Raw genomic sequence first — 25,956 nt, 5'->3', positions numbered from 1 at the left:
TTTGCTGCGGCGGGGGTATTTTTATTTAAAACGGTTTTTTGCTTATAATTAGTATTATTGTACACAAAAAAATTGTGTTTTTAAGACAGATTTAGATCGTTTTAATTTTTTCAAAGAGGTATAAAAGAGGTATTTTATCGATTCAATTGTACGAATCTAAACAATGACATCGATTGCAAACATTCTGGACAATAGTGAAACGGCAAAACTTGTGTGTCAACCTAAACGTTTCACATGTTACCTTGGATTTAATATCGACTTTAACTTACGAAGTTTGGACCAAAAAATTGTTAACATGACCGGGGTATACATTACGTAAGGCAACATCGTACCCGCAATATTGTATCACAAAAGAAACTCCAAACAAATGCTATTTACTTTTGTCAGTAGAGTTTGCAGGTTTGCATGGTGCCAAGCTGCAATGTCGAGACTCAGTCCTGTCCCGAGCAGACTCAAGGCAGAAGTCCATCCAGACACCAGCGTTAGTGCAAGACACTCGGCGGGTCTGGACACCCAGGCCACAGGTCACACTACACCCAGACCATGGCGTCCATTCGTACTCTGCAACACAACAACACATTACACTACAAACAGAACACTCTACAGAACACGCACCAAAGCGAGCCTTTGACCCGACGAATAGTCTTGCTCTGGACAACGAGCAGCTTCCGGTTAGCAGTCTTTCAGGGCATATGGAACCAGGTAGGGGCTGCGTAATTGAACACTGGCCGGAATAGTGCCGTATATACAGGTACCTTTGGGGGTCGTCAACAGCTTCTTTGAGGTGAACAGCGGGGGATGGATCCAAGACCCTTCTTAGTTAGATCGCAGAGCCTGGACGTGTTGAGTAAACGTGGTCCTTTGGTTGAGTAGAATCCCCAAGGATGACCTTGGTCATCCACGGGACGTCCTCCCTGTTGAGTTTTAGGTGATGACCATCTTCCTGCCTCCTCGACCTCGTCAAGGAGATGGCCTTACACTTGTCCGTATTCGCCTTGATTCGTCAAATCGTCAGGCACGCCTATAGCAAGTCCAGTTGCCGTTGAAAATATACCATGTACATCCTCAGATTGGCAGGGGTGGCGATAAAGTGTGTAGAATGAAGGCTGGACACTCTGGACCAGAGGTACAACGTTTATAAGTGAGATATCGGCTCGATGGCCTCGAGAACGGACGTGATGTTGACGAAGTCCTTCCAAAGGTGACGGAGTGCCAGGGAGCTGTTGAAGATCGTGTAGAGTGCCAGAACGGTCGATGGCTTTGCTCCCATCAATCAGGACAGACTTGGGTTGGTGATTGCTCTCCTTTGCTCCAGAGATGGTGTTCAGGTATTGTCTCAGCCAAATGGAGGGTATAAGCCAATTTGTTCTGATTGCGGTTACTTTATTCTTTGGACTTACCCCGCCAGAAACTAGGAAAACTCGTATTAAGTTCAAATAATTATGAGATTATCATTTACAATAAACGCCTTGGCCACAACAGCTATACACGCACTGTACACAAAAGACACAAAAGAGCTTCCACACGCTCCAACTTGTGTGTGGTCGTTCCAGACATTTGACGTATTTTGCTCGAACGTCGCTTGTTGTCGTAAACGTGTGTTTAGATTTGCTCAAATCTGTGGTTCACACGCACACATTTAATGCGCAAATTATAGGTGTGTGCGCACATTTGTACAAACAATTGTGAGCGTTTGGACTGGGATTCATTTGTGAAGACGCTCTTTTAGAAACGTCGTCAAATTAGATAAGCCCATTACATAAGTACTCAAAATTAAAAAAAAATCAAACAATTACATTTACCAACAGGACTGTTAAGACAAATGCAATTGACTGCACTAATAGTACAGAATAGACTGCACTACATGTAGGCTACATTGTACAGGTCTCTCTACGCCCAACTAATATGTGATTGCGGTAACAACTGAATATTGCTTGAGTGATCATCGGTGTACTGTATCCTCATTCTGACACATTCAAATGTTTAGTCACGTATGAGTAATTTTGAGAATATTATGTCAATCATACAATTTTTTCACTTGGGCACTAACACACTTTACAATATTATCAATAAGAAAATTTTAAAGCTATAACTAAGAATTTGTTGATTTGTGATTGATAGCGATTAGTTTAGTTACTTACATCATGACTGGTATTTTGTCGTTGCTGTCAACATTTTTTTTTAGCATCACAGAGCTTTTGCTAGGATAGATGGTTATATAAGTTAAGGCGGGTTTCTAAGAATTTAACCCGGGTCTTCAGCACAAACGATCACAACTCTAACTAATACAACAACCAAACTAAAACATGGATTATTGTTACACATTTCATGAAAGATAACATCATTTCTCGCGATAAGACATTTAAATTTAAAATATGTGGCTTTCTAGACACATTTTTCTAATTTTAATGTTGGACATATTAACAGAAACAATCTACGACTATTGAAATGTTAAAATGTTTATACTATAATTCAAGATATTCTCCACTTCTTATATTGAGATAATTTTCTAAGCTCCTCTCCTTTTATACAGTGTTGACTTTTTGGTGCGTTATAAAGTATCTTCCTTCTCCCTGACAGGAAGAATATTACCAACTGCAACAATGTTATCTAGCACCAAGCTCATTTATCACTCACCGTATTGCTCCAGAGTTTCGCCTCCACCTCCGCTGGCTTCAAATAAATCTTCATCATCTTGCCAGATTTCGTTTTCTTTCTCAAAGTATGATAAACTCTTAGATTGTGACCTGCCAAAAGAAAAAAAAACTATGAAAAATTATAAACAACATTTACAAAAGTGCTAACTCGTAACATGATAGAAAACTGAAACTATAAAGCAAATTCTATACCAATTCTACAACACACACCATTTACTTTGTTGTTAAATTAAAAACAGCAGCCTGCGTCCTGTGTGCTTCGTGACTTCAAAATCCGTGATATGTTCGATATATAGTTGATAAGGATGATATCGATTATGTCTCATCATATCCCTATTACTTGCATTGCGAGCCCTATTATTTTCATTGCGTGCGCGATCTCTTCGAGGCATCTTAGAAAAAAATACAAATACAGTACTAATGAAACATACAATGAAAACAGAAAATCTAACGCAAGTCGTTTTCTCCTTTACACCAATGACATTATAATATTTTACTTGAATTCCCTTAAAGATCAATAAAACATACTATGAAAAGTAAAATCCTCTAACAACACAATATCTAATGTAAGTAATTTTATTCTGTTAATCTTGATTTGTTGGCTACTCATCATATAAATAAATTTATACACAATTTACAAAAAATGTGTAGGTATATTTCGAGTTTACGTCTAAACCCATCGTCAGCCTCTGTTAACAACATAAGTAAATAAACTATGATTTATAATGTTTTATTTGATGTGAAATGAATTAATTTTATTCTTTACATTTTACAAAAAAAAACATTAAAAAGTCTTACTAGAATTTTTTTTACATTTAAAATTTTACTTGAATTCATTGAAACATCACCAACTACAGGTATCACCATTTTCGTATGTATGTTAACAAAATTGTATCATGGCCATCTGTTTTGATGTAAACAAATGTAAACTTGAAAAAGTTCAGATGGTTGACAACAGCATTCAGTACAAACTATTAAATTTTAAAAGCCTAAAGGACGAAGGGATTACACGGGATATCATCCAAACCAGCAAAAGGCACATCTAGAGGATAAGAGATTTTTAATTGATACCCAATATGCCCATAAATTAAATAACTAAGATTCGATTTGTTGCACACAAAAATCCTAAACATTCTTTTTGTTGTTATATAGATAACTTTTGATTTTATCATGTTATATTGCACAATATGTTTTTTGCTGAAATCACGTACCCATAGATAATTTATATAAAAATTAACTTTGAAAAGGCTTAGGTGTAAAAATATTAACCCAATTTATTTAGGGGTAATTGCGTACATTTTCCATCACGATTTCATTATTTTAAACAAGTGTCTTTTCATTGCTTGTCCATTACGTTCACGTTACTGTTTGTACTTTAGTATTGTTTTCTTTCAGGATTTTCGTTTTATTGCTATACAGTTCTCTGCGTTGTTTTCATTTGTGATTTTCAAGCTTTGACTGGGAGTGTTTACTGTGTGTGTTGCTATGTTTAAGAACATTTCTCGCCCGAGGACACACCGAAACGCCGTTATACATTGGTCTGTATTTTACTAACTATGATGGGAAATCAGGAATCCACTTCTTACCATTGCAACAAATTTAAATAAAAAAAAAATTGTTCGAAGATTAGTTTAAATGTAACAAACTTACACAAACGACAGTAATTGTTTACGTTAAACCTTTTAAGTTATGATAGACATTATATATTTTTAGATATATATAGGAAATTAGAACTCACAAGGGCACTGTAGAGGGATGCTGAGCAGCTTGTTTGTCTGGGTGTGTAGGTGGTGGCGTCGGGTCATAGCTAGACACGTGATTGGTGGCGCACTGCTGACTGACAGCTCCTGGGTCTGGTACTATCACCAGCTGCTCCAGGTCTCCCTGTAGTATCATACATGTACATGTTATTACAATTGCATCGAACGGTCCAAACATTAATTTAAATGAAGTGCCTACTTAAAATGGTACCAAAGTCATGACATAGTGAGGTGGTCTTGCTGTGATTGGAAGCTTAAGAGACAAACTGCTAGCAATGAATAAATGAAATAAAAGAAATAAAATGAAATATGAAAACATTGAAATAGTATTTTGAGATTTAATATCTATAGAGCTCCTATGATAAGGATCACTGACGATTACGTTACTCAGAACAAAGCAAACAGATAGATTAATCTACTTAAATGACTGGAGTGTGCATGTACGGGACAATAAATAACAGTGTTTAATTCAGCACACGCACAGCGTCACTGTTAATGGGCGCGTAACTAATTGCATGGAAACTAGATTAATATTGCTTGAAAGTAGCAATAACAACATGAAAAAAAATCATAAGTTGATTTGGTTTTCTTCATTGTACAATACGATTCTCATCAATTATCTAGGTTTAGATCCTTGCGCAGCATATTTAAATGCAAAAACCAACTAAACTTATAGTTGACATATTGCAAGGGATCCAGCAATCTATCTTCGGTACGGAATTAACTATTTTTTTGGCTCTTGACCTTAAGAGATATTATTTTAATGCATCCGAAACGTTACGTTACTCAGCGTAGGTCGACGGGTCATATTTCAAAGATCACGATAATGCAGGCCACTTTGACTGTAAAAATCTTGTCATTTGTCTTTTCCACAATAGACTTATAAAAAAACTAAAAGAACACGCCTATTTTGGACAGCAATACTTGTTAATAAGCTAGTCGTATTTATATATTATCATTATATCTTGCAAATAAAACGTAAATTTGCTCACATGGATATTTATTTTACACAATTGTTTTGTCCTAGGACCTAGAGGTTGCGGCATCATCACTTAGATAAAATCAATTCGTGGTTTGACGGGATTTGAACCCGGGACCTCAAGGACTGGAGTCCCGTGCTCTAACCACTAGACCAGTTCTCTCCTCGAACACATTACTCTATTTTACAAATGAGAAATTACATGACTTGACCTATCATAATGACTAAAATGTTGTATACTTTTAGAAAGCTTTTAGTTTGCTGTAATATCTTCTTCCAGGTTACTGAAGACTTACAGAAAAGAGATATCCGATGACGACGTCAGCGTCCTCGGGAATTTCCAGGGAGTCTCTTCGTAGAATGTCTGTAGATACCCATTGGCAGTCCAGGTAGCTACGAACGGAGCTGTCCTGCTGTACACTGACATAGAACAAACAAATCGTTAGATCAACTCTAACCCATTTTTTTTAATGTTAAGAACTACTATGCATTTACTTTATGCTAATTTGCACTAACCATGAATGATTAAATAAGTTCATATGACGTTGACACACTAAGATGCGTAAGAAAGAGTTTATTGAAAAATGTACGTTGAATGAATGCGATGGTTCCTTTATTCCTGCTGATATGAGCTGGTTATACAATCCAGGACCATCTATTAAAATGCCAATGTTCAAGGAAAGCTAGGTTCAATTTTTAACCATAAAAAAACTGCTAACTTTTCCGAAATGTGTACCAGGTGAACGCTGTCACGTGCTAGGTGTTCAGTACTTTAATTCATCTTGTTAAATATACTACAATAATTGTTATACCTCGAGGCAAACTTAAAACAATGTGTCTGTTGATTGAGGTATCTCATGCATCACAACATACCAGTCTCAACGCCTCCTATCCTGTGTATTGAGTGCTTCATTAACAACTGTAGTTGTTAAACATGAATACTGTTACACAAATTTCCAACCGGTTTAATGGTATACCTGGGTTATTATTTGACGGGTACTTACCCGATGGCGAGGTGGTGCCAATGTCCGTCCGCCAGGGGCGCTGGTATTGTCACTGTCTGAGTGCCATTGTGGCTGGCGTGAACTAACTTTACACTGTCTTTCCCTGCTAGCTCCACACTGAGGTAAGCATTTTGATGTCTCCTTGATCGTAAACTGAACAAGGTTCCTGCCGAAGATTCCTTTGAACAAAAAACACATCATTTTATTGAACGTTTAACATCTACTGTACTTAACAAAATATTCTCTGCTGAAATACAATCAGAACATTTAGTTGTTTCAAGTTTATTACATTGTTGTTCTTGTAATTTTTTCGCGTATACACCTGATGGCTTCTTTCATGTTTACGTACGCATTTTTCATAGACCTACCGGATAAACACTAGTGAATACTGAGAACATATTAAGAATAATAATTTAGTAAAGTTAATACCAAAGATTAAACACTAGGGTATAGATTATATCAATTTAATCGATGCACCGCCGTATATTGTGCCCGACAGACAAATATTTTTCAATCTTTTTTGCACTCAACAAGGAATGTAAAATGGTTAACCACAAGTTATTGGGGCATTATTATCGTAAAAGAAGTAACATGAGATAAAAATGTCGCTCAACATTCTTTTGTGACTTGACAGTGAGGAAATTGCTTCTGAACGTTTCACTGACATTTTGTAACGTTTAATTTGATTGACTTTGCCATTATTTTGTCTTTTTTTAATATTATAAAATGCTAAAGGTTATTCACGTTTTTCATTCTGAAGAGAGGAGATAGTGCAAATATCAGGTAAAATACAAACCGATGTATGATCACATAAGTTCATTTAACTGCAGCACGTAATTTTACTTAAAGAATTATTAAAATCCTTCCTTCGTGAGAAATATGACATACACTGCTTTAAATAAAGACACTTCTTCGTATTTCTGGAATTATGATACACACGTGATTTATTACACATACGCTCAAACGAAACAAGAAGAGAGAAAAATATATAATTAAATATACAGGGTGACAAAAAAGTCTGAAAACGGCTTTATAACTTTTTAACTAAATCCGTTAGAAAACTCAAACCTTTCACATAAACTTACATGTATAAAAACTACTTTTTCCAAGCATTTTCATTTTTTTCCCTCTACCAGGGGAAGGCCCATGAGGAGTAGGTACATAATCTTTAATGTAAGCATAGGTTGATATGCACATCATTTTAAAGGTATGGTCAAGTGGAGTTCATTGCCGGAAACCGCGTCTCAAAAGGTTTATCCGTTACAAAATGGCGGCTATTCAAAGTTCTTGTGGAATATACCTGCACAGACATTAGGATTGGTAAATACTCGTATTAAACATTAGCTTGAGAGCTGAAATTGTATTTTAAAGTCAACTAGCTCATAGACTAAGTTTATACAATCTTCAAAACAAATTTAATCGGGTTTCAGAATTCCCGGCTAATGTTGACTACGAGTATTTACCATTAAGGCCTGTGCAGGAATATTCCGCAAGAACTTTGGACTGCCGCCATTTTGTAAAGGATGAACCTTTTTTGACGCGGTTTCCGGCAATGAACTCTACTTGACCAGACCTTTAAAATGATGTGCATATCAACCTATGCTTACATTAAAGATTATGTACCTACTCCTCATGGGCCGTCCCCTGGTGAAGGCACAAAAATGGTAATGCTTGCAAAAAGTAGTTTTAATACATATAAGTTGATGTGAAAGGTTTGAATTTTCTAACGAATTTAGTTAAAAAGATATCAAACCGTTTCCAGACTTTTTTGTCACCCTGTATTCCTGTAATATTAACTAAACGTTCGTTATACATTTATTAGATTGAGGATCACGCAAAACAGTGTCATATCTTTAACCCAGTTAGAAAATTAATTTAAATCCATTTATATTTCTTCTGGTTTCATTTTTTTCATTGCCCTTAGTATGTGTCACGGTTTATGAAACATCTCAATTGTTTTTACAGGTTTTATACAAACAAACTTTTATATTTTTCCTGGATAGGCTTCCACGGTCACTTAATGTAGAATCGTGGTCTTCTGGCGACGACCGTGTCAAAAATGACGAATCACTAACACTCACCAACCACTTTTGATTTTTCATCTGTGCGGAGTCAAGTCGCCCTGAAGATGGCACTCTGTATCGAGGCCGAAACTTCGGTGAGTGTTAGTGATTCATCATTTTTGACACGGTCGTCGCCAGAAGACCACGATTCTAAACTTTTATATATTTTAGGATTAACATTGCAATTCATTTTCGTAAGTTATTTTTCTCAGGAGTTGTTGACTAATTGTGTATTCCTTTGTTTTTGTATACTTAGCTCGTTTCTAGAACATAATCTAAATCTTACTGTAAAATAATATTGTTTTCAGTTTGTATTTTTGACTGGGCGATATATAACTGACATATATTTTTACATTCGCTTTAGAAACAGAGTATTATCTTTGATTATTGATCGAGGTATAAAAATGTTAATGGTGTTACTTTTTCATAGATTAAAAACTACACTTGTCTGCAGTGTTGGGTCGGATAAGTACAGCAGGTGCTGCAAACCTTGGGGTTGAGTCGCAGAGTGACAAGGAGGGCGAAGTGACGACGCAGGTGACGGGCCGAGGTGGGCAGTTCCGCGGCGGGCAGCCACAGGTAGGTGCTGGGGCGTAGCCTCCATGCCGTGGCACGGTCCGGGGTCCGTCCCCACTGGCCGTGCAGGAACCTTGTCTGCTCCGGGGACAGCGGCGACACCGCGCCTGCAATATACATACGTGAATAACTAATTCTAAACAACTTTATCAGCGCAAAACTTAGCACAAGCCTTGAGACATTTGATCAACACACCCTTACTTCTAGTAGTATATCGCGAAGTTCGGCTGGGATATAAGCCTAAGAAAATGTAACCTAACACTTCAAAGTTACTGCATGTGACACTGTACACGCTGGCTAATGCACCCAAAAATATGTCACAAGTGAAAGTGTCTGCATTAAAAAAAACTGTTTAAAGTTGGTTTCGTTTCTTTTTTTTGTTTTGCTACTGCAACCTATACCGCAGCATGGGATTCACCCTGGAAACATCAATCGATCAGAACAACAAACATACATTTTTGGAATACATCCCGTGGACAAACTGTTAAAATGCATAATAGTGCTGTTCATCAACATGGCCATCTTCAAAACAACAATACTGTGTAGAGTACAGTAGTCTAACCATGAAAGCCTCAATCTTGTTATATATTTCTATTTATATAAACTATGACTAAGTTTAGAGGTGAAGACAACATTACCTTGACAAGGGAACATGTTGCAACGCCTAGTCTCTTTGTTGAATCCCTCACAGCCTGCGTGTTGTAGACATGCTCGCCACCTGTGTTGCGAGCCCTCGCCACACGAGGCGCTGCAAGCACTCCATTCCATCCACTCACCCCATCCTGTACAAAGTTACAACTTTGTATTAGAGATAGCTTTTTAATTAATTCGTTAATTAATTAATGACAATATTACAGTTACTTTGACTGAGAATAGTGCTAGACATTACACTTACCTGTTAATATTATAGTCAATTCTTGAATGAAAGAGAACGTTGGAATATCATATGGAGTATTATATTATATTATAACATTATATTATATTATGGAACACTATAGAGTATATACCAGTTGATCCATATAGAGGCAATGTCAATTCTAGTATCCAAGTCAATGGTTAGCACTTAGAAAGTTTGAGCCAAGACTAACGCTAAAATGGCACACTTTCGATAAAATATATCACACATTCTTCATTAAATCCCTAAGTGTAACAAATTGTATAGTGGGTCGTTTTACTAGTCACACACCTATCAAATGTGGATAACTATAGTAGTTTACGCAACGATTGCGATAAGTGAGTCTTTACGACACGAGTAGAAAATTCGTGCCTTAAAAACTTCTACGAGTGTCGTAAAGACTATTAACGCGAGTTGCGTACACTACTTTACCTACGACCGTTTTTTAATTACTATCAATCTGGATTTAATTACTAACAATCACTTATGATAACTTTTTAGAGAGGTTATGTTTTCGTGTATTGCCATTGTCACTGAAAGTGATGCAACGACTTGTATAATCAGCTGATTTCCTGTAATTACGTGTTTGTTAAACTTCGTTAAATATTACATTGCTAGCAGCATTCTTACCATAAATAATATTGTATCAGGTACAATTCGGCAAATATTTCATTTATTTTTGGACTTCCACCAACTTAATTAAGAATACGCGAGTATCAACATGAACAAGTCGGATCAACAATTAAATTGGTCAACTGATCAGCTGATCAGCTGATTAGTTGACGTTCGAAGCATTACAATTTTAATTCTTTTCTCTCAATACTTGAACCTCATTGGTCCGTTACCTGTGTGGATATGAGAAAACTATGCGGATATGAAATGAAACTATGCGGATATGAAAGTAAACAGCTGTAAAGTGAAACTTTTCAATTCTAAGAACTGGACTGAAATGGCTACTTTAAAAAACGGTCGTAGGTAAAAGTAGTTTACCTAATGATCTCCAGACCAGACGATCGGTGTCAGGGGTCCATGGCAGCACCGAAGCATCGTTTTCCTCAGCTTTGACAAGTTGTGATCCAATTACTTTGGCCAACACAACATAGTACTCTTGTGGGGACACGGACGCCCAACATTGGGACGTTACCAATCCCGACACATTGACTCGCCTGTAACAGGAAAACACCAGTTAGTAAGCAACTAATGACTAAATAAAAATTACCGTGAATTTAATAAAAATTACTCCTTCTGTTGTTTATTAATGATTCATATGACAACTTGAGTCATTTGTAAAAGTACATTTTGGTGATAGTAAGTTTGTGTTTTAAAGGTAATTCTTCCTCATAATTTACAAAATAAAAAATATATTGAACCCGTTTTAAGGCGAGATATCTACCTAACCATAGAAACAGAGATCTAGTAGAAAATCATAAATGAATTAAAAACAGTTCTTGGTGTGTCTTTTTTAAGAACTGTGTGGGTCTAGCTGAAGATTAGAAAATCCATACGAACAACGACTATAGTAAGGAGTTGTCATAATCCAGCGGAAATTAAGACCCACTGACATACATATATGACATTCATTTTATTGATTAGCATTATGCCATTAATACTTTAAAAATCTCAAGTACCACATATTATTCGATGGAAAACTACAAAATTGTATTAATCATAAATATGACATTCATCCCTTCTAGCACTAGTTCTACATTGCATAAAGAAGAAAAGTCATATTTTCAATGATGAAACTTGTTGTGGTAATATGCATTGGCTACTTTTGATACCTACTTAATACAAAGAAGTTTATTTAAACTGTAATAACCTCGCAAACTTTGTATGCTAATAGAATCTGTTACGCTTTGTATAAAAATATAAAATTTAAAAGCTGAGGAGGTGGAAAACCCGGGAAACCAATAAAAATGCAAATGCAACCTAAACTTGTTTTGCTTTCAGAAGTCAAGCAGATAATTGTATTACATTTTATCTACAAATGTAGCCAACAGCATTCCTCAAAGGTAAATATAAATAAAAACAACAAATGCAAAACTAAAGAGCAAAACTATTTCTGAAATTCACAAGCCTATTTTTTTCATTCTACCTAATCATGGAAAGTTTACAAATAAAAAGGCCAAGGAATTATGAAGTAAAGTAATGTAATTCAGAGTTCTATTGAAATTACATTAGTTTTGTATTAGTAGGCTATTGTTACTTATGATGGACAAAAGTCTAGTATTTATCAATGGTTCATGGAACTACTTCTTGAGGGAGTACCATTAGATTACGTTATTATAACGAGAAAAACTAAAAAATATTATAAACAACATGCTGAGTTCATATTACACAATCCCATCTTTGTCATTTTTTGCCCTATCCCTTTTCCGGAGCTGGTTTAAAAGGATTCTTTACATCATTTCATTATTCTATGATAGAGAAATGGTCCGTAAGGGAGTGGGGGTTGTTTCTAGTTCTTGTCTCAGCTTAGAAAACATGTTTTTTCTAGCTTCGTTTCTCTTTCTTCCAGTTACACAAATAAATCTAGGTTTGACACTGTTTATGACAAATAATTTTCAACTTAGTGTTTTCTTCAATAACTATGTAGGCCTACTACTAACCGAAATGGCAAAAGCCTGTCTGAAAGCACAGGTTTTTCACATTTTATTATGAGAGTTAATCCAAGTAATAATTAACTAATGCGTTGAAATAGACTTTTACAGTTTGTTAAGGTCCTTTTCATGCACAATTAAACTTCTAGTAAAAGTTGATTCCTCGTCCTCAAAGATTAAGAATTTTTATCGTTATCAAATGATTATTACCTAAGAATAACAATACACATTATGAGCTCGATATACTATTTTAATTCTAACTAAACAATATACAATATCACCATTGTTATTTAATCTTCAAAAAATACAAATAAGTGAATGTTAAACTAGAATTTAATTTCCGTTGTGTATACACAAAACCAAATTCCTTTTTTAGATATTTTACGAATGTAAGTTAATGTAATTTCATATTTTAAAGTCAAGAAGTCAGCGTGAATTGTGTTGGTAATAAAGGGCTTCTCACTAAATTACATTGGAGAAAACGGAGTTTTTAGTTATTAGTTGTCCGGAATGTGTCTGTATGCTGATGACTGTAATATTCTGTTTTCAGGAAAGTCACATGATTATGTTGAAAAATCTTTAAATAAAACAGTTCAGTTTATCCATGAGTTCCTTGATCAAAAAAATCTATTAGTAAATAAAAAGAAAACAAACCTAATATCATTTTCAGCCAAACAATCAAAAGTCAAATTCAAGCCAAATATTTTCTTAAAATCAGATAGAATAGATCAAGTGGGCCTAACTAAATTTCTTGGTTTAATCATTGATGAAAATCTCTCATGGGATGATCACATCAATCACCTAGTAAACAAATTATCTTCTGGTATCTATGCTCTGAGACAGATGTCCAGAGTCTGTGATTTGGAAACTTTAAAAATTATTTATTATTCATTAGTTCAATCCCACATTTCATATGGAATCACAGTCTATGGTGGAACAACAAAATCAAATCTTGATAAAGTACTTAAACAGCAAAAAAGAGCAATTCGCACTATTATGAAATTACGGAAAACCATCTCAGTGAAGAATCTTTTTCGTAAATTGGACATTTTAACTGTGTATAATTTATATATTCTTGAAACCATAACCTTTTTGAAACAAAGGGAACTAACAACACCCTCCAATCCCGGGCATAACTATAATACTAGGTTAAAAATTAGATTGCCTCAGCATAAATTAGAATATTTTACAAAGAAAACCACCTATGCATGATTGAAATTGTTACAATATAAAAAATTCAAAAAACTTTTAAAAGATTTCTTAGTAAAAAATCCTTTTTATTCATTACAAGAATTTGTAGATAAAACAAAATATTTCATTTGAATTTCCATTTAGTTTTCATAATGGACATTTGTGTAGATTTATGTTTTAATGTGTATGATTTGTATATAGATTTTGACTCTATTCAGATACATGTATGTTTCATATATGTTATATATTGAATAAAGACTATTTGAATCTTGAATCTTGAATCTTGAATCTAGTTTTCTTATTAGGGTTTCGTACATTCCTCATAGGACTTTTAGATTTTTCATGTTGTTAAAATCCTTCCTTTTATTATTTAAGGGCAAAATGATACAACACTTATGAAACATTTTTATGTTTGAATGAAAGGCTTATTACAATTTGTTAAACAAACTCATATTCGTCAGGAAAATATAAATTTACTTTTAACTAGAAAAACTGTACTTAAAATAGGTTTTTTAGTAAATCGTAAAGGGTGTAATTGATATCCACTTACACTCTTATACTTTAAATATCCCAAATTAGTCGAGGAACCAACATTAGTTAGACGACGAGAACTTTAGAATTGTAAACCTGGGACAGCAAAAATTTTCTCCTGCATAAATTATAACAGTGCGCGTTTCCATTTCCTCTTTAAAAAATTGTTATGATAATTATTTTAGAACATCTTCTCAAGGACAATTGTGATAATTGTGATTATAGAAATGTTTTTTTTAGATATCACCAGTTGTGTAACGCAGCACATACGTATCTAAATAATGATTGGCAGGAGTTCACAAGTCATATTATGTATAACCTAATATATAATTTCTTTTCTTTTCCCAATTACATTAGAAACTGTGTGTAAACTAACTCTTCTCTTTACTTACTGCGCAGAGGATACTGTTATAAAGCAGCTAGAAACGTCAATCGATTCAATACAGGCGTTGGATACGAAAGTGGTCTTCTATTGAGATTTACAACCCACACTTAAGGAATTGCAACCGATTACCTGAGTTCTTGGTCTACCTCTTATCAAATCGGACTGGAGAATCTTAAAAAAACCCCTCTCTTTGCTCTGCAAGGCAATACATTGGGTTTCAAGGTAATTAGATAATTTAATTATTTGTTTAAATACTAAACAACAAGTGGATGTTCAATTTTTTACAAAACTCACTTAGCAAAATACGGTGAATAAATATTGTAATGCAATTGTTGACAGTTAAACAAAAATATTTTACTATTATTGAATTATGAACCTCTTTTAAAAATATATTTGTCCGTACATTTGTGTTCGGTACAATACTGTGGAAAACGGAATGAAAAGCGTATAACATGAATACAAGTTCTTGCTTTTTTATTCCTAATTGAAAATGTATTTTAGTAGTATCTCATTCTGTTAAAATTGGTCTTTTTGGTATCCATTTGCTGGACATAAGTTTTGAGATCGGTTTTTACTTAATAAACTACGAAATATCTCACTTATCACCCCTGAATGAAAAATACTATAAGCAATAGTAATTATAATTCTTGTAAATAATAAAAATTACTACTTAGACCCGTACGTTATGTTTTTATTTAAAATAGTGTGTAGGCATACTCCAATTTACTGATGAAGGGTATAAATGTCAATAATTATAACAAACCTAAGCGTAAGTTTATTGTTAAAAATACAGTAAAAACATGGCTTTACTTATTATTTTCCAAAATAACTCCATAATATGTTCTTGCCATACAATTTGTATTTATTTGTTTATACAAGTATGATAAAAGAAGTTTAGATATTACGTTGACTTTAACATAAATGTTATTTATAATGCTAAATTGTGACCAATGTATTAGCTTGATTACACCGTCGGGAAACCGTGCAATTTTCATACTTGTTTGAATTGATCAAATGCAGTTGGCCACAGGTAATAACAACTAAATAAATAAAAACAGTTGAGTAACTGATCACATTGATCGTTTGCCCCAGATTTGTTGGAGACATACATTATAAAGCTTCTTAGTGTATTAAAATATATTAAATATAAAAATCATGTATTTGCTTTTCCAAGCAAGAAATGCCATCTCCAAATAGATTTCCTCGGTCCATTGAATTTACTCCTCAGATCAGCTTTACCCGCTGTACGAGTATTTTAGAACCTTATATAAACCATGCTATTGCTACTTTACGATGAATAGATTGATATACAAGGAAATTTGATTGCTATGAATCATATAATCAATATGCGCTTAATATTGCATGCTTTATCTTACACTAAATGTCACACAAAATTATATTAGTTTTATATATATGGTTTTAAATATAAGTTCAAACTTATATCATTGGCTGAATCCGACACCCATTGAACTTTCTTGATAAATATTTAAATTTGAGAGTACCATGATTATATCAAATTTATTTTAAGTTTCGTATACTCCAGTGAAATAATGTTTATTAAAGATATATGACAACATATATGTTATAGTACTATGCCAATTTGGTTTATATCTGAGATATGTAAATGATACAACACTTCTTCTCTAGTTAAGTGCATCTTCCTTCAACATTTGTCTTTCAGAAATTTGACTACACACGTATCATATAGGTTTTGTGCAATAGAAGGCGAAGAAAGTTCTATGATATAATGTATTTAAATGTATAATAAACTTTCATAAAGTGTTTTTTTTTCTGAATGCGTTCTTTGTAACAATTTCAAAGGTGAATTGTTGCAAATCATGCAATTATACGCTGATGTACTCAGAGTCTTGCAACATAAATAATTATGACGAATCCTGTATTATTTATAAACAAGCCAAAGTTTTGTAATGTATAAGCCAGTCTCTACTTCACTATTATTTGTTATATTATCATTATTCGCAATTTTCTCCAATAAGTACATCCTATATTACTCAAACAGTAAAATAAATTGACACATATACATTCTTAATTAATATTTCTTAATTGGAGTAATTTTAAGTTCGTTATACTATTTTTTCAATTGCATTCTATTAATTATAATCTTTTCAGGGATGGTAATGATTTAATAAATGATTAAAAAGTAGATTTCTTTTGTAAAAAGTCTATCGGAAAAGGTTAAAAATAGTCTGTTAGTAATAATGATAAAAATAGTGGTTTAAAAAATATATATAGCAAGAACACTATTTGTTGCAATATTTCAGAGTCTTTGGCTAGATTTGAAGAGGCAAGGGAATGGTTGAGCCAACAGGGGTGATGTTTAGAGTCAACATATTCATATTGACATCTTGTCGTGATACTTCGCCGCCTTAAACTACTTTCTGAACACATTCGATGATTTATTCATCGCTTCTGACAATGATGCCTTTATCTGAGGGACGAAAATATTAAATTCATTTTATGTAAACAAACAAATATTTGTGATGGTAAAATTGGGTTTTAAATATGGTTATGGATTTTCTAATGATTTACGCTGTGTTTTAACATAGTAACTGTTCGAAAAACTTGAAAAGGCTTTATCATAGTTTCCTGTCAAAAGAAATATTGTATTTTAGCTCGACAATAATAGTACATTTAATCAGGTATTATTGAATTGTAGATGTTTATTTTAAATTGCAATATAGTTACTAAATTTCTTTAACCTAACTATGCTACTTTCCCTTTTCACCTTTAAATTGTCCTTTAAATCCCCTGAATATGCCTTATGTTAAGTCCAAACATTTTGAATAGTGATTTCGGCAATATAATATAGATTGGTATCCATTACGACAAAAAGATAAAACTCAAAGTTTACATTTTGCACTATTTATATTGACTTTGATAACATATCTATTTACAGTATAAAGCTTATAGAGAACACGAACTTGAAAAACCCGTTAACCTCACACATATCAACCGCATACTCCTAAGGGCACAAACTTTAATTAAAAGGTTGTCTTTATTCACATTTGAAATTCTTAATACTATTCGTAATTCCATTCTATTCATAATAGTTATAGTGTATTTGTTTTATGTACAATTATTGTTTACTTTCTCTAGGGTTAAGCTTTTATTGATTCAACTAATGCATTGGCATTTTTCATGTTTATATTTAGATGAAGTTATTAGTTTTAATTTTGCCACAAAGATTGCATACATACATAAGCCAAAGAGATTCATTAAAATAAGTAGTAAAATCGGGTTTACTCCCTATAATTAATGGTGGTCTGTCTGTTTTAACAGTATATTTAAAGAGCCACGTTATTATCTTCTTAATTGTCACCCCGTTGTAAAGCACGGATAGAGCAATTACTTTCGATTAAGTTATTAATTTTATTCTGCCTTACAGCTGATTGAACTTTTGCAAAGATAATTGTCGGTTCTGTACAACTGTTGGTTTCATTACGCAAAAGAAAACAATATGGTTGAATAAAATTACCCTCACATTATAAAAATGGGTAAAAGTTCTTCCCTTGGATTAATGAGATGTGTTGATTAAGTGTGTATTGTTTAAAGTTCTGCCCCTACAATTTTCAAATGGGGTGGTGTAAAGTTTTTACAGCATATTTTATTTAAATTTTTTTTTTATTCCTGTTTGTCTTGTTTTAAAGAACGTGTAATAACTAGTACGAGAAGATATGAAACTTCACTTTTCTTCAAAAGTTAACATTTCTCGCCTTATGTGCATCAATCGCTGACAAAATACAGCATTTCTCGTACAAACGTAACGTTTCTCTCGATCGCCGGCAACTGCAATTCTATCTGATCGTTCATACGGAAGTAATCGTAAATCTCTTTATGACGCTCACTAAAGGAATTGCAGTCCGTTTACTTACTTTATATTACGTAGGTCTTAGCTTTCGTAAACTGTAGAATTTGTAATCGCCATAGAACAAATCCTATAAAACACCTGCTAAATCTTTTACAAAACTTTCGTGTTGCACAGTTCCAACTGTAATCTAAGGCTATTAACCTTTTGATAAACATAGGAAAGTGAGAGAAAATGCCTTAACTCAAATAAATGTTTTCAAACACGTTTATAGTTTAGTTGTAAAGATCGTGCATATTAGTCAAAACGTTTCAAACACAGAAACAACATAGCTTGTGAGGGCTTGAATATCACGACCTTATTGAGTTTACAGCGAATTATACACTTGAAGTAGCCAAATCAAACTAAGATACAGAAATGTGTTTTAGCAGAAATCAAAATTATAACAAAGTGTAGTTTTCTTTACAAATATTTGTAAGCGAAATACAATTTATTCATTACTTCATTACTGTTCTTTAAATATATATCATAGAAATGTTGATTGCTTAAAAAAAATTAAAAAATAAGTTTATCTGAGTAAAAAGACAGGCACAATAAAAGACGGTTATATTTCCACACCAAGAAAGCCTTTGAATAATGTACGACGCTCATGTGTCAACAGAGCAGCTCAGGTTTAATACCGCCATACCATAGTGGGATTTGTGTTAGTGGAGCTGTATTCCACACCTCAAATATCACATATTTAGGACGGAATCATAGTTGATATTACTCCGCGTGTTTGCATTTAACGCTAGGCGGCATTTTATTGAAAAACTCTTGCTGTAAAATAAAACATATTACAATAAGCCTCCAATTTTACTCAATCTTTAATGTTAAGTGCATGAATTTTAAAAGTAGAGTTTTACAACTCAACTGTTACATTGTTCATCTTTTGGTAGTAAGCATATTCAGGCTATTATGGACAGGGTGAGAAATATGCTGATTCTTTTTATGAATATTTTAAAACATATGAGCATATGGAGGAGTATATTTAAAAAAAACCATACAATGGAACCCGTCCCAAACGGACGCTTTCATTGGCACTTTTATCCGAGTAAAAATAAATATTTAAACTTAAAAACATATGTTATGTTTTAAAAGAAAAGTATAAATAATTTTTTTGAACAATAACATATTGAAGACAATGCCACTGAATAAAATTATTACAAGATACAGAAAAGATAACTTAAAATGGAGGCGTTTGTAATGTTCAATAACGGCAAGATATCCATTTCACGGTGCAATTTGATTACTTTAGGTTACCTTTTGTACATTTAAGCTGATTGGAAAGTGACTGTGTTCTGTTTTAATTAATTCTTTGTAGAGGTTCAGAATGATTGTGAGAGGCGTTTGAAAGAGAAGCTTTTCCAATATGAGTGCGTCAAAAAAGGTTTACCGGTTTGATTGTTTACGTTATTTGTTATTACAGATTTTTATTGACAGCCTCTGAATAGCTTTTTTCAATAAGTGAATGAATGGTTTAAATACCTTTACTGTCAAAGCGATCCTTGTAGTCTTACTATCTTAGGCTACTGCAGTTTCGATACTTTTATGGTATCTTCTTCAGGCTAGGATATCATCTTCATTCGTTTTCATGAACACGTCATTTTGAATGAAATCCATTGAACATACGGACACGAACACGAAACATTTATACGACACATTAAACATAAACTGCCACACTCGCCAACTTTCAGATGCGTTTAAGATTGGTGCTAGAGGCTCGAATTTCTGTCCTTTCCAGGTCATGGGTCCTCTCGTTTAACAGAATAGTGCTAGAGGCTCGAATTTCGGTCCTTTCCAGGTCATATGTTCTCTCGTTTAACAGAATAGTGCTAGAGGCTCGAATTTCGGTCCTTTCCAGGTCATATGTTCTCTCGTTTCACAGAATAGTGCTAGAGGCTCGAATTTTTGTCCTTTCCAGGTCATGGGTCCTCTCCTTCTGCTTCTCAGGCTGCCAACACGAGGTGTCGACGTCGACTGCGGACGATCTTCAGATTTAGACGTTGTATACACCCAGACGTTAAAACTAAAGCACTACCGGTAATGAAAACAACGACACGAAACCCGGCACTGCCGTCGGGGTTCACGATCGCGGTACGACACCCACCACGGGACACGACAACGATACAAGGAAGGAATGGTAGAGTGGTGGTCCGGTCATGGAATACAATCGGGAAAACCCCGAGAAGGGATATTGTCCACCGTACAACACATAAAACAACCAAGTGAAAAGGTGACTCAAATGTTAAAACTAAAACTGTAATTATTACTCCGAGTTCAGTACAACTTCGCATCATCATCGTGTTTGATCGTGTCAGATCATCGTAATTTGATCTGAATATCTTGATTGTCACAGTGTTCTTTAAGGAGGATACAGGATAATAGAGCATTGATGACTTAATTTGTTCTTGTTCTCTCTTCAGATGTTATTTAATGGTGTGTTTGTGGTTGTCATCAGTCGATTGGTTTGTTAGAATACATAATATACATTTTTTTTAGTTTATGTTTAATGTGTCGTATAAATGTTTCGTGTTCGTGTCCGTGTGTTCAATGGATTTCATTGAAAATGACGTGTTCGTGAAAACGAATGAAGATGATATCCTAGCCTGAAGAAGATACCATGAAAGTATCGAAACTGCAGTAGCCTACTATGACTACAAGGATCACTTTGACAGTAAAGGTATTTAAACCATTAATTCACTTATAAAAAAAAAACGATCAGTAATTTTTTAATTGTTGTTGTATAAGATACAAAACACGACTTGATTTATTGAAACACGGCCGGTACAAGACATCGGTAACGATATCTTACACTTATGTAGAATATATTTATATTTACTCCTGGGGAACGTAATAAAGGTAAATAGAGACAAAGTTTCTTTGCTAAAATAGTTGCTATTAATTGCTATAAGTCTAAAGTACCTATAAAACTGTAGAAACACATTTTTGAGGAAATTCCTTTGACGCAGAACTCAAAGGAGATTAATTTCATGAATTACTCAAGCCAGCTTTTCGCCAACAAAACAAATATTCTTGCCTTTGACAGTCGAATTGAAGTTTTATCCTTGAAGAAGAACATTTACTCATAAAAGTGAAAATACTTTGCTCCTAATTTAATAAAGGCTCTTTTAAGTGGTGGTGGTATTTTTATTTAATAAATATCGCATCATTAATTTCTGTCAATAACCCTGGGAATGGGAAATTTAAATATAGAATTCACTAAACTAAAATTTGATTGTTGAAATTCTCCCTTGTAACGAGTTATTTTCCTAGGGGGGTAAATATTTGCTATTTGGCCGCGCACCGATTGTTGAGGTGAGCGAGCGGCGGCAGCGAGGCAAGCGAGCGCCCTTTGACCCGGCTTATCAGTGCCGATAAGCCTGGGATATCCTAGATTTTCAGGATAGCTAGAACGGACATTCTAGTGGTGGATCTCTTAGAGTGAGGAGGCGAGTGTTTGTGTCTAGTGAGACGTCCAGTGATTTGGGTGACATCGGTGTCGTCGTGGTTGGTGTTGTGTAAGGTGACAGTGAGTGTCGGCGTTCAAGTTGGGTGTTGTGACCCACTTGTGGTGAGTGGACGACTTTTATTATATTTTGGTTAAGGAGTTGAGATTATTAGTTTGAGAATATTAATCCCTGATGTTATTGCGAGAGTTAGAGTTGTAACCGTGCTGGTCAAAGCCTGACGGTAGTTAGGATTTATATTAGTCAGGAATAATATTAAAGTGTATTCCTGACGGTTCTGGGCAGGTGCTAGAGCGCAAATAATATAATTTATTGACTGTAGTAGTTATTATTTTGCGTTGTACCAAGAGTTAGTTATATTACTAATAACTCTGAGGCCCGACAAACCTAGGCTGCACGATTTGGCGTGCGTAGTTGGAAGCACGAGGCCAGTAGGCTAGTAGCTAATTTTATTAGCCTATTAACAGAAGCCCAGCTAAGCAATATAACGTTGATATAGTAGCAGTAGTTGTAGTAGCAGTAGGGTTGGTATTGATTAATCATTTAATTATTTTAATTTAACCTGAACAGCTTGCTTAGTAATCCAACACGTTAGCTTGGTAGCTTGGATAGCGGAGTACCGGCTATCAGATAATATATTTATCTAGTGTTTGGAACGTATTTAATATTTATTTAACTGCTACTAAGTAGCTCAATATTTTAAAAGTGCAATTGCCATTTAGTTTTGCTTGTTTGGCTTGGTATTTATTGAGACCAGCTACTAGTGGTGTAGTCACTCTACCTATAGTGTACTTGTATATTATTATGGTACGATCATTGAGTGAACTGTTTGATTCTTAGCTTGGGCATTAGAGTTGTGTATTGTAGTTTAGTGGCCTAGTACACCCCGCCTATTGATAACTTGCGTTGTGGTTTTTATTAGCAAGTCGTCGTGTAACTCACTGTGTTTTAGGCACTCTGGGCTTAACTATTGGATAGTTAAGACAAAGCCCGAATTGCGTAGTCAGCAACGACCCCCTAGGATTGTGGAGAATCGGTGTAGGCCTGGTAGTGATTATTGCACGTTTGTTTTAGTGACTTGTTTTAACTTGTTCACAGTGCCCCTGTATGAGCCAGTCCTATACCGGTTAGACCCGGCTTTTGGCCTAGTGGTTTCCCTGACCTTATCGCAGACCCTGGAACTTTACCCGGCCATTGTAGGCTGAGCTATCCCCGGCAAACGGTTGTGACTGCTGCACTTTTAATATTATATTTTCCCAGTGCAGAAGGTAGCGTCGCAAGATGGCACCTGCGAACAGGGACTTAGGTTGGCAGTGGTGCTGACGTATTAACGGCGCCCGAACAAAATAATTTTATTCGTGCAGATTTGCTGCGGACTTGTGCAGGTTGGCTGCGGACCTGAGCTGTTGTGCAGAGTTTTAGGCAGACCTGCTGTGATTTTATAGTCGGTTGGGTAGGCCTAACCTGTTTTCTGTTACAGCGTGGTGTGTTGTAAACCCTAATTTATTTAGTGGTTGTATACATAGATATTAGTTAGTAATTTTAATTTTGCCAATTAATTGAGCTTTAGTGTTGAATATTATTTGAGTGAGAACCCTTATTGTGTATTTGTGGTTTGACTTTCACACCTATAATTGGTTTGATTTATTTACAACGGTGTTAAATAGATTTTAATCCGTTTTGCCCTTATTTTTGCGGATGAGTCGTGGTATTTGAATTTTAAATATGGTTGTGACTACGAGTACGTCTGTGCTGGGCGGTACGCCTATTACGTCTGCTATTGCTACGACTAGTTCTGGGGTTAGCTCCGAACTGTCGGTGATGACGACGTCGTCATTGTGGCCTGCGTCTGCGCCCGTTTGGCCGACTATTTCATCGGTCGTGGGTACGACGGTGACAACGTCTCTGACCTATTCCGCGCCAGCGACTATGTCCTTGGGGTCGCAGCCCCGGGACGGTCGCGTGGGTTGGATATATGACCTCTCGAAAGAGGAGCTCATGAGGACGATGGACCAGTATGGTTTGGTGACCACTGGAACTTCTGCGGAATTACGGCAGAGATTTTCGTCGTTTTGGAAGCAGCGGAATGCCCGTCGGTACAGCGAGGATAGGCTGTGTACGGCTGGGGCTGCTGCACCGACATATGTACCGCCGGCTACTACAACTATAGGTCATCCTGACCCCCCGAGAACCGTACCTCAGGTACTGGGTAATACGGAATCGGGCCAAACAGAACTATTCGGACTTAGCAGGGAGATAGAGGCGATTAAAGAGATCCTTGGGTTGTCTTCGGAGACCGATACCCGGACTCTTAGAGAACATCTGGCATCGGTGGTGCGACAGGCGAGAGGCTCGCCGAGTAATGAGGTCGGCTATGGGTTCGAAAGACCCGCCAACCCTATGTCCCCTGTTGTGGCTGCTCCCATGCCTACCTTTGGGTTACCAAGTAGACCCGAGGGATGGCAACGACCTAGTGATCATTCAGAGAGACCAGTCCGTCCTTCTAGTGTTGAGGTGCCACGTGGATCGGATATGCTCTCGAATGGGGCCAGCAGGGTGGAGCCGAAGGACTGCTCCAAGATATGTGACATGGTCCGAAAGTGGGGTTTGAAGTTTGATGGACGTAGAGACCCTGTGTCATTCCTGGAGCGTCTTGAAGAGCTGATGGTCTCGTACGCTATATCGTCGGAGGACCTGCTTAGAGCGCTGCCGGAGCTGTTGCAAGGCTCAGCACTTCTTTGGTACAGGAACTGCAAGGAGCTCCTGTATTCTTTTGAAGCTTTTCGGCATCAATTTGAGATCCAGTTCCTCCCACCTGGTTATCAGAGGAATTTGGATGAGGAGATCCGGAAAAGGACACAGGGTGAAGGCGAGCACTTCCGGGACTACGTTGTTGCCACAAGTACCTTGCTTAGGCGTAGCGGTACGTTGTCAGATCATGGTAGATTGGACCTAATCTACAATAATATGCGTCCAGAGTACAAGCTGATGGTACGCCGGCGTGACTTCCGCAATCTGGCCGAGATGATTGAGTTGGCTGAAGATTATGAGGCCTATTTGCGAGAGAAGGCCGCCTTCCGACCTCCTCCTTCACCAAACGTAGCGCTGGTTTTGGAAACCGCCTATGTTCCCAAGAAGAAGGCTGAGAAATATTATGAAACGGCCGCGGTTGAAAGACATTATTTTCGGAGACCATTTCTTGAGGATAAGTCGATTGGACAGCGAGTAGATTTTGACTCTAACCGGGTCCGTGAACAAAGGCCCGTAATGACTAGGGAAGTTGCAGATAATGCAAAGGATGTACGTTGTTTTAGGTGCCAGGAGATTGGTCACTTTGCCAGAGGCTGTGGCAAACTGAGGACCGTCTCCTGTTTTGGGTGTGGGAAACCCGGTCTTACTGTGAACCAGTGTGGATGTCGTGCGGGAAACGGCAGGCCAGCTCAGACATCAGGAGGTCAACTGGGCAAGGCCACCGAAAACGAACGACCTCAGAAGAGTGGTCCGAGTGGCTCGGAAAACTAAACAGCCTGGTTGGTGGAGTAGACGAGAACCGGCTGGTTTCGGAGACAAGGCCCTTTGTTGAAGTTGTGCTGATGGGCAGCGTTTTAAAAGCGTTATTGGACACTGGGTCCGTAGTTAACCTGGTTGGGCGAGGAGTCGCCGAACATCTTCGACGCCAGGGGATTGAGCCTTGTAAGATTACCGCTCCTCTAAGGATGGCAGATGGGACACAGTCAACGGCCGAGTATTCGTTTCGGCTAGCAGGAGAAGCTGCGGGAAGACGGTGGATAGGAGATGCCTTGTATGTCCCCACTCTCACCACGGACATGATTCTGGGTATGGATGTCATCCGAGACCTTGGATTGGTGACATGTGGGACAGAGGTAGTAAGAATGGGCGTGGGTGATGACTGTTCTGGCCAAGGTGGCCGCATGGACAGTGTCAAAATTGGTGACGAAGACCCCGAAGGCCCTTGCAAT

General features: G+C 36.1%; 1 protein-coding gene across 1 annotated transcript in view; it reads right to left on the bottom strand.

The window, feature by feature from the left end:
* LOC128987157 (protein kinase C-binding protein NELL2-like) overlaps positions 1 to 25,956 on the bottom strand; it is an 81,906-nt gene that overhangs the window by 7,830 nt on the left and 48,120 nt on the right. Inside the window, exons 2-9 of the mRNA XM_054407893.1 lie at positions 10,925 to 11,100; positions 9,678 to 9,821; positions 8,953 to 9,146; positions 6,401 to 6,579; positions 5,693 to 5,816; positions 4,396 to 4,541; positions 2,638 to 2,747; positions 379 to 561 (exon numbers count right to left, since the gene is read on the bottom strand). Of these exons, the coding sequence (XP_054263868.1) occupies positions 379 to 561; positions 2,638 to 2,747; positions 4,396 to 4,541; positions 5,693 to 5,816; positions 6,401 to 6,579; positions 8,953 to 9,146; positions 9,678 to 9,821; positions 10,925 to 11,100 (1,256 nt within the window). The remainder of the gene's footprint in view (positions 1 to 378; positions 562 to 2,637; positions 2,748 to 4,395; positions 4,542 to 5,692; positions 5,817 to 6,400; positions 6,580 to 8,952; positions 9,147 to 9,677; positions 9,822 to 10,924; positions 11,101 to 25,956) is intronic.

This window comes from Macrosteles quadrilineatus, unplaced genomic scaffold, assembly GCF_028750875.1.
Source record: "Macrosteles quadrilineatus isolate MER2022 unplaced genomic scaffold, UCM_ALF_1.0 Scaffold_2__2_contigs__length_208266976, whole genome shotgun sequence".
In the NCBI taxonomy this organism is placed as follows: domain Eukaryota; kingdom Metazoa; phylum Arthropoda; class Insecta; order Hemiptera; family Cicadellidae; genus Macrosteles; species Macrosteles quadrilineatus.
The sequence above is the reverse complement of the archived record's forward strand: the minus strand, read 5'-3'. Positions and strand labels throughout refer to the sequence as shown.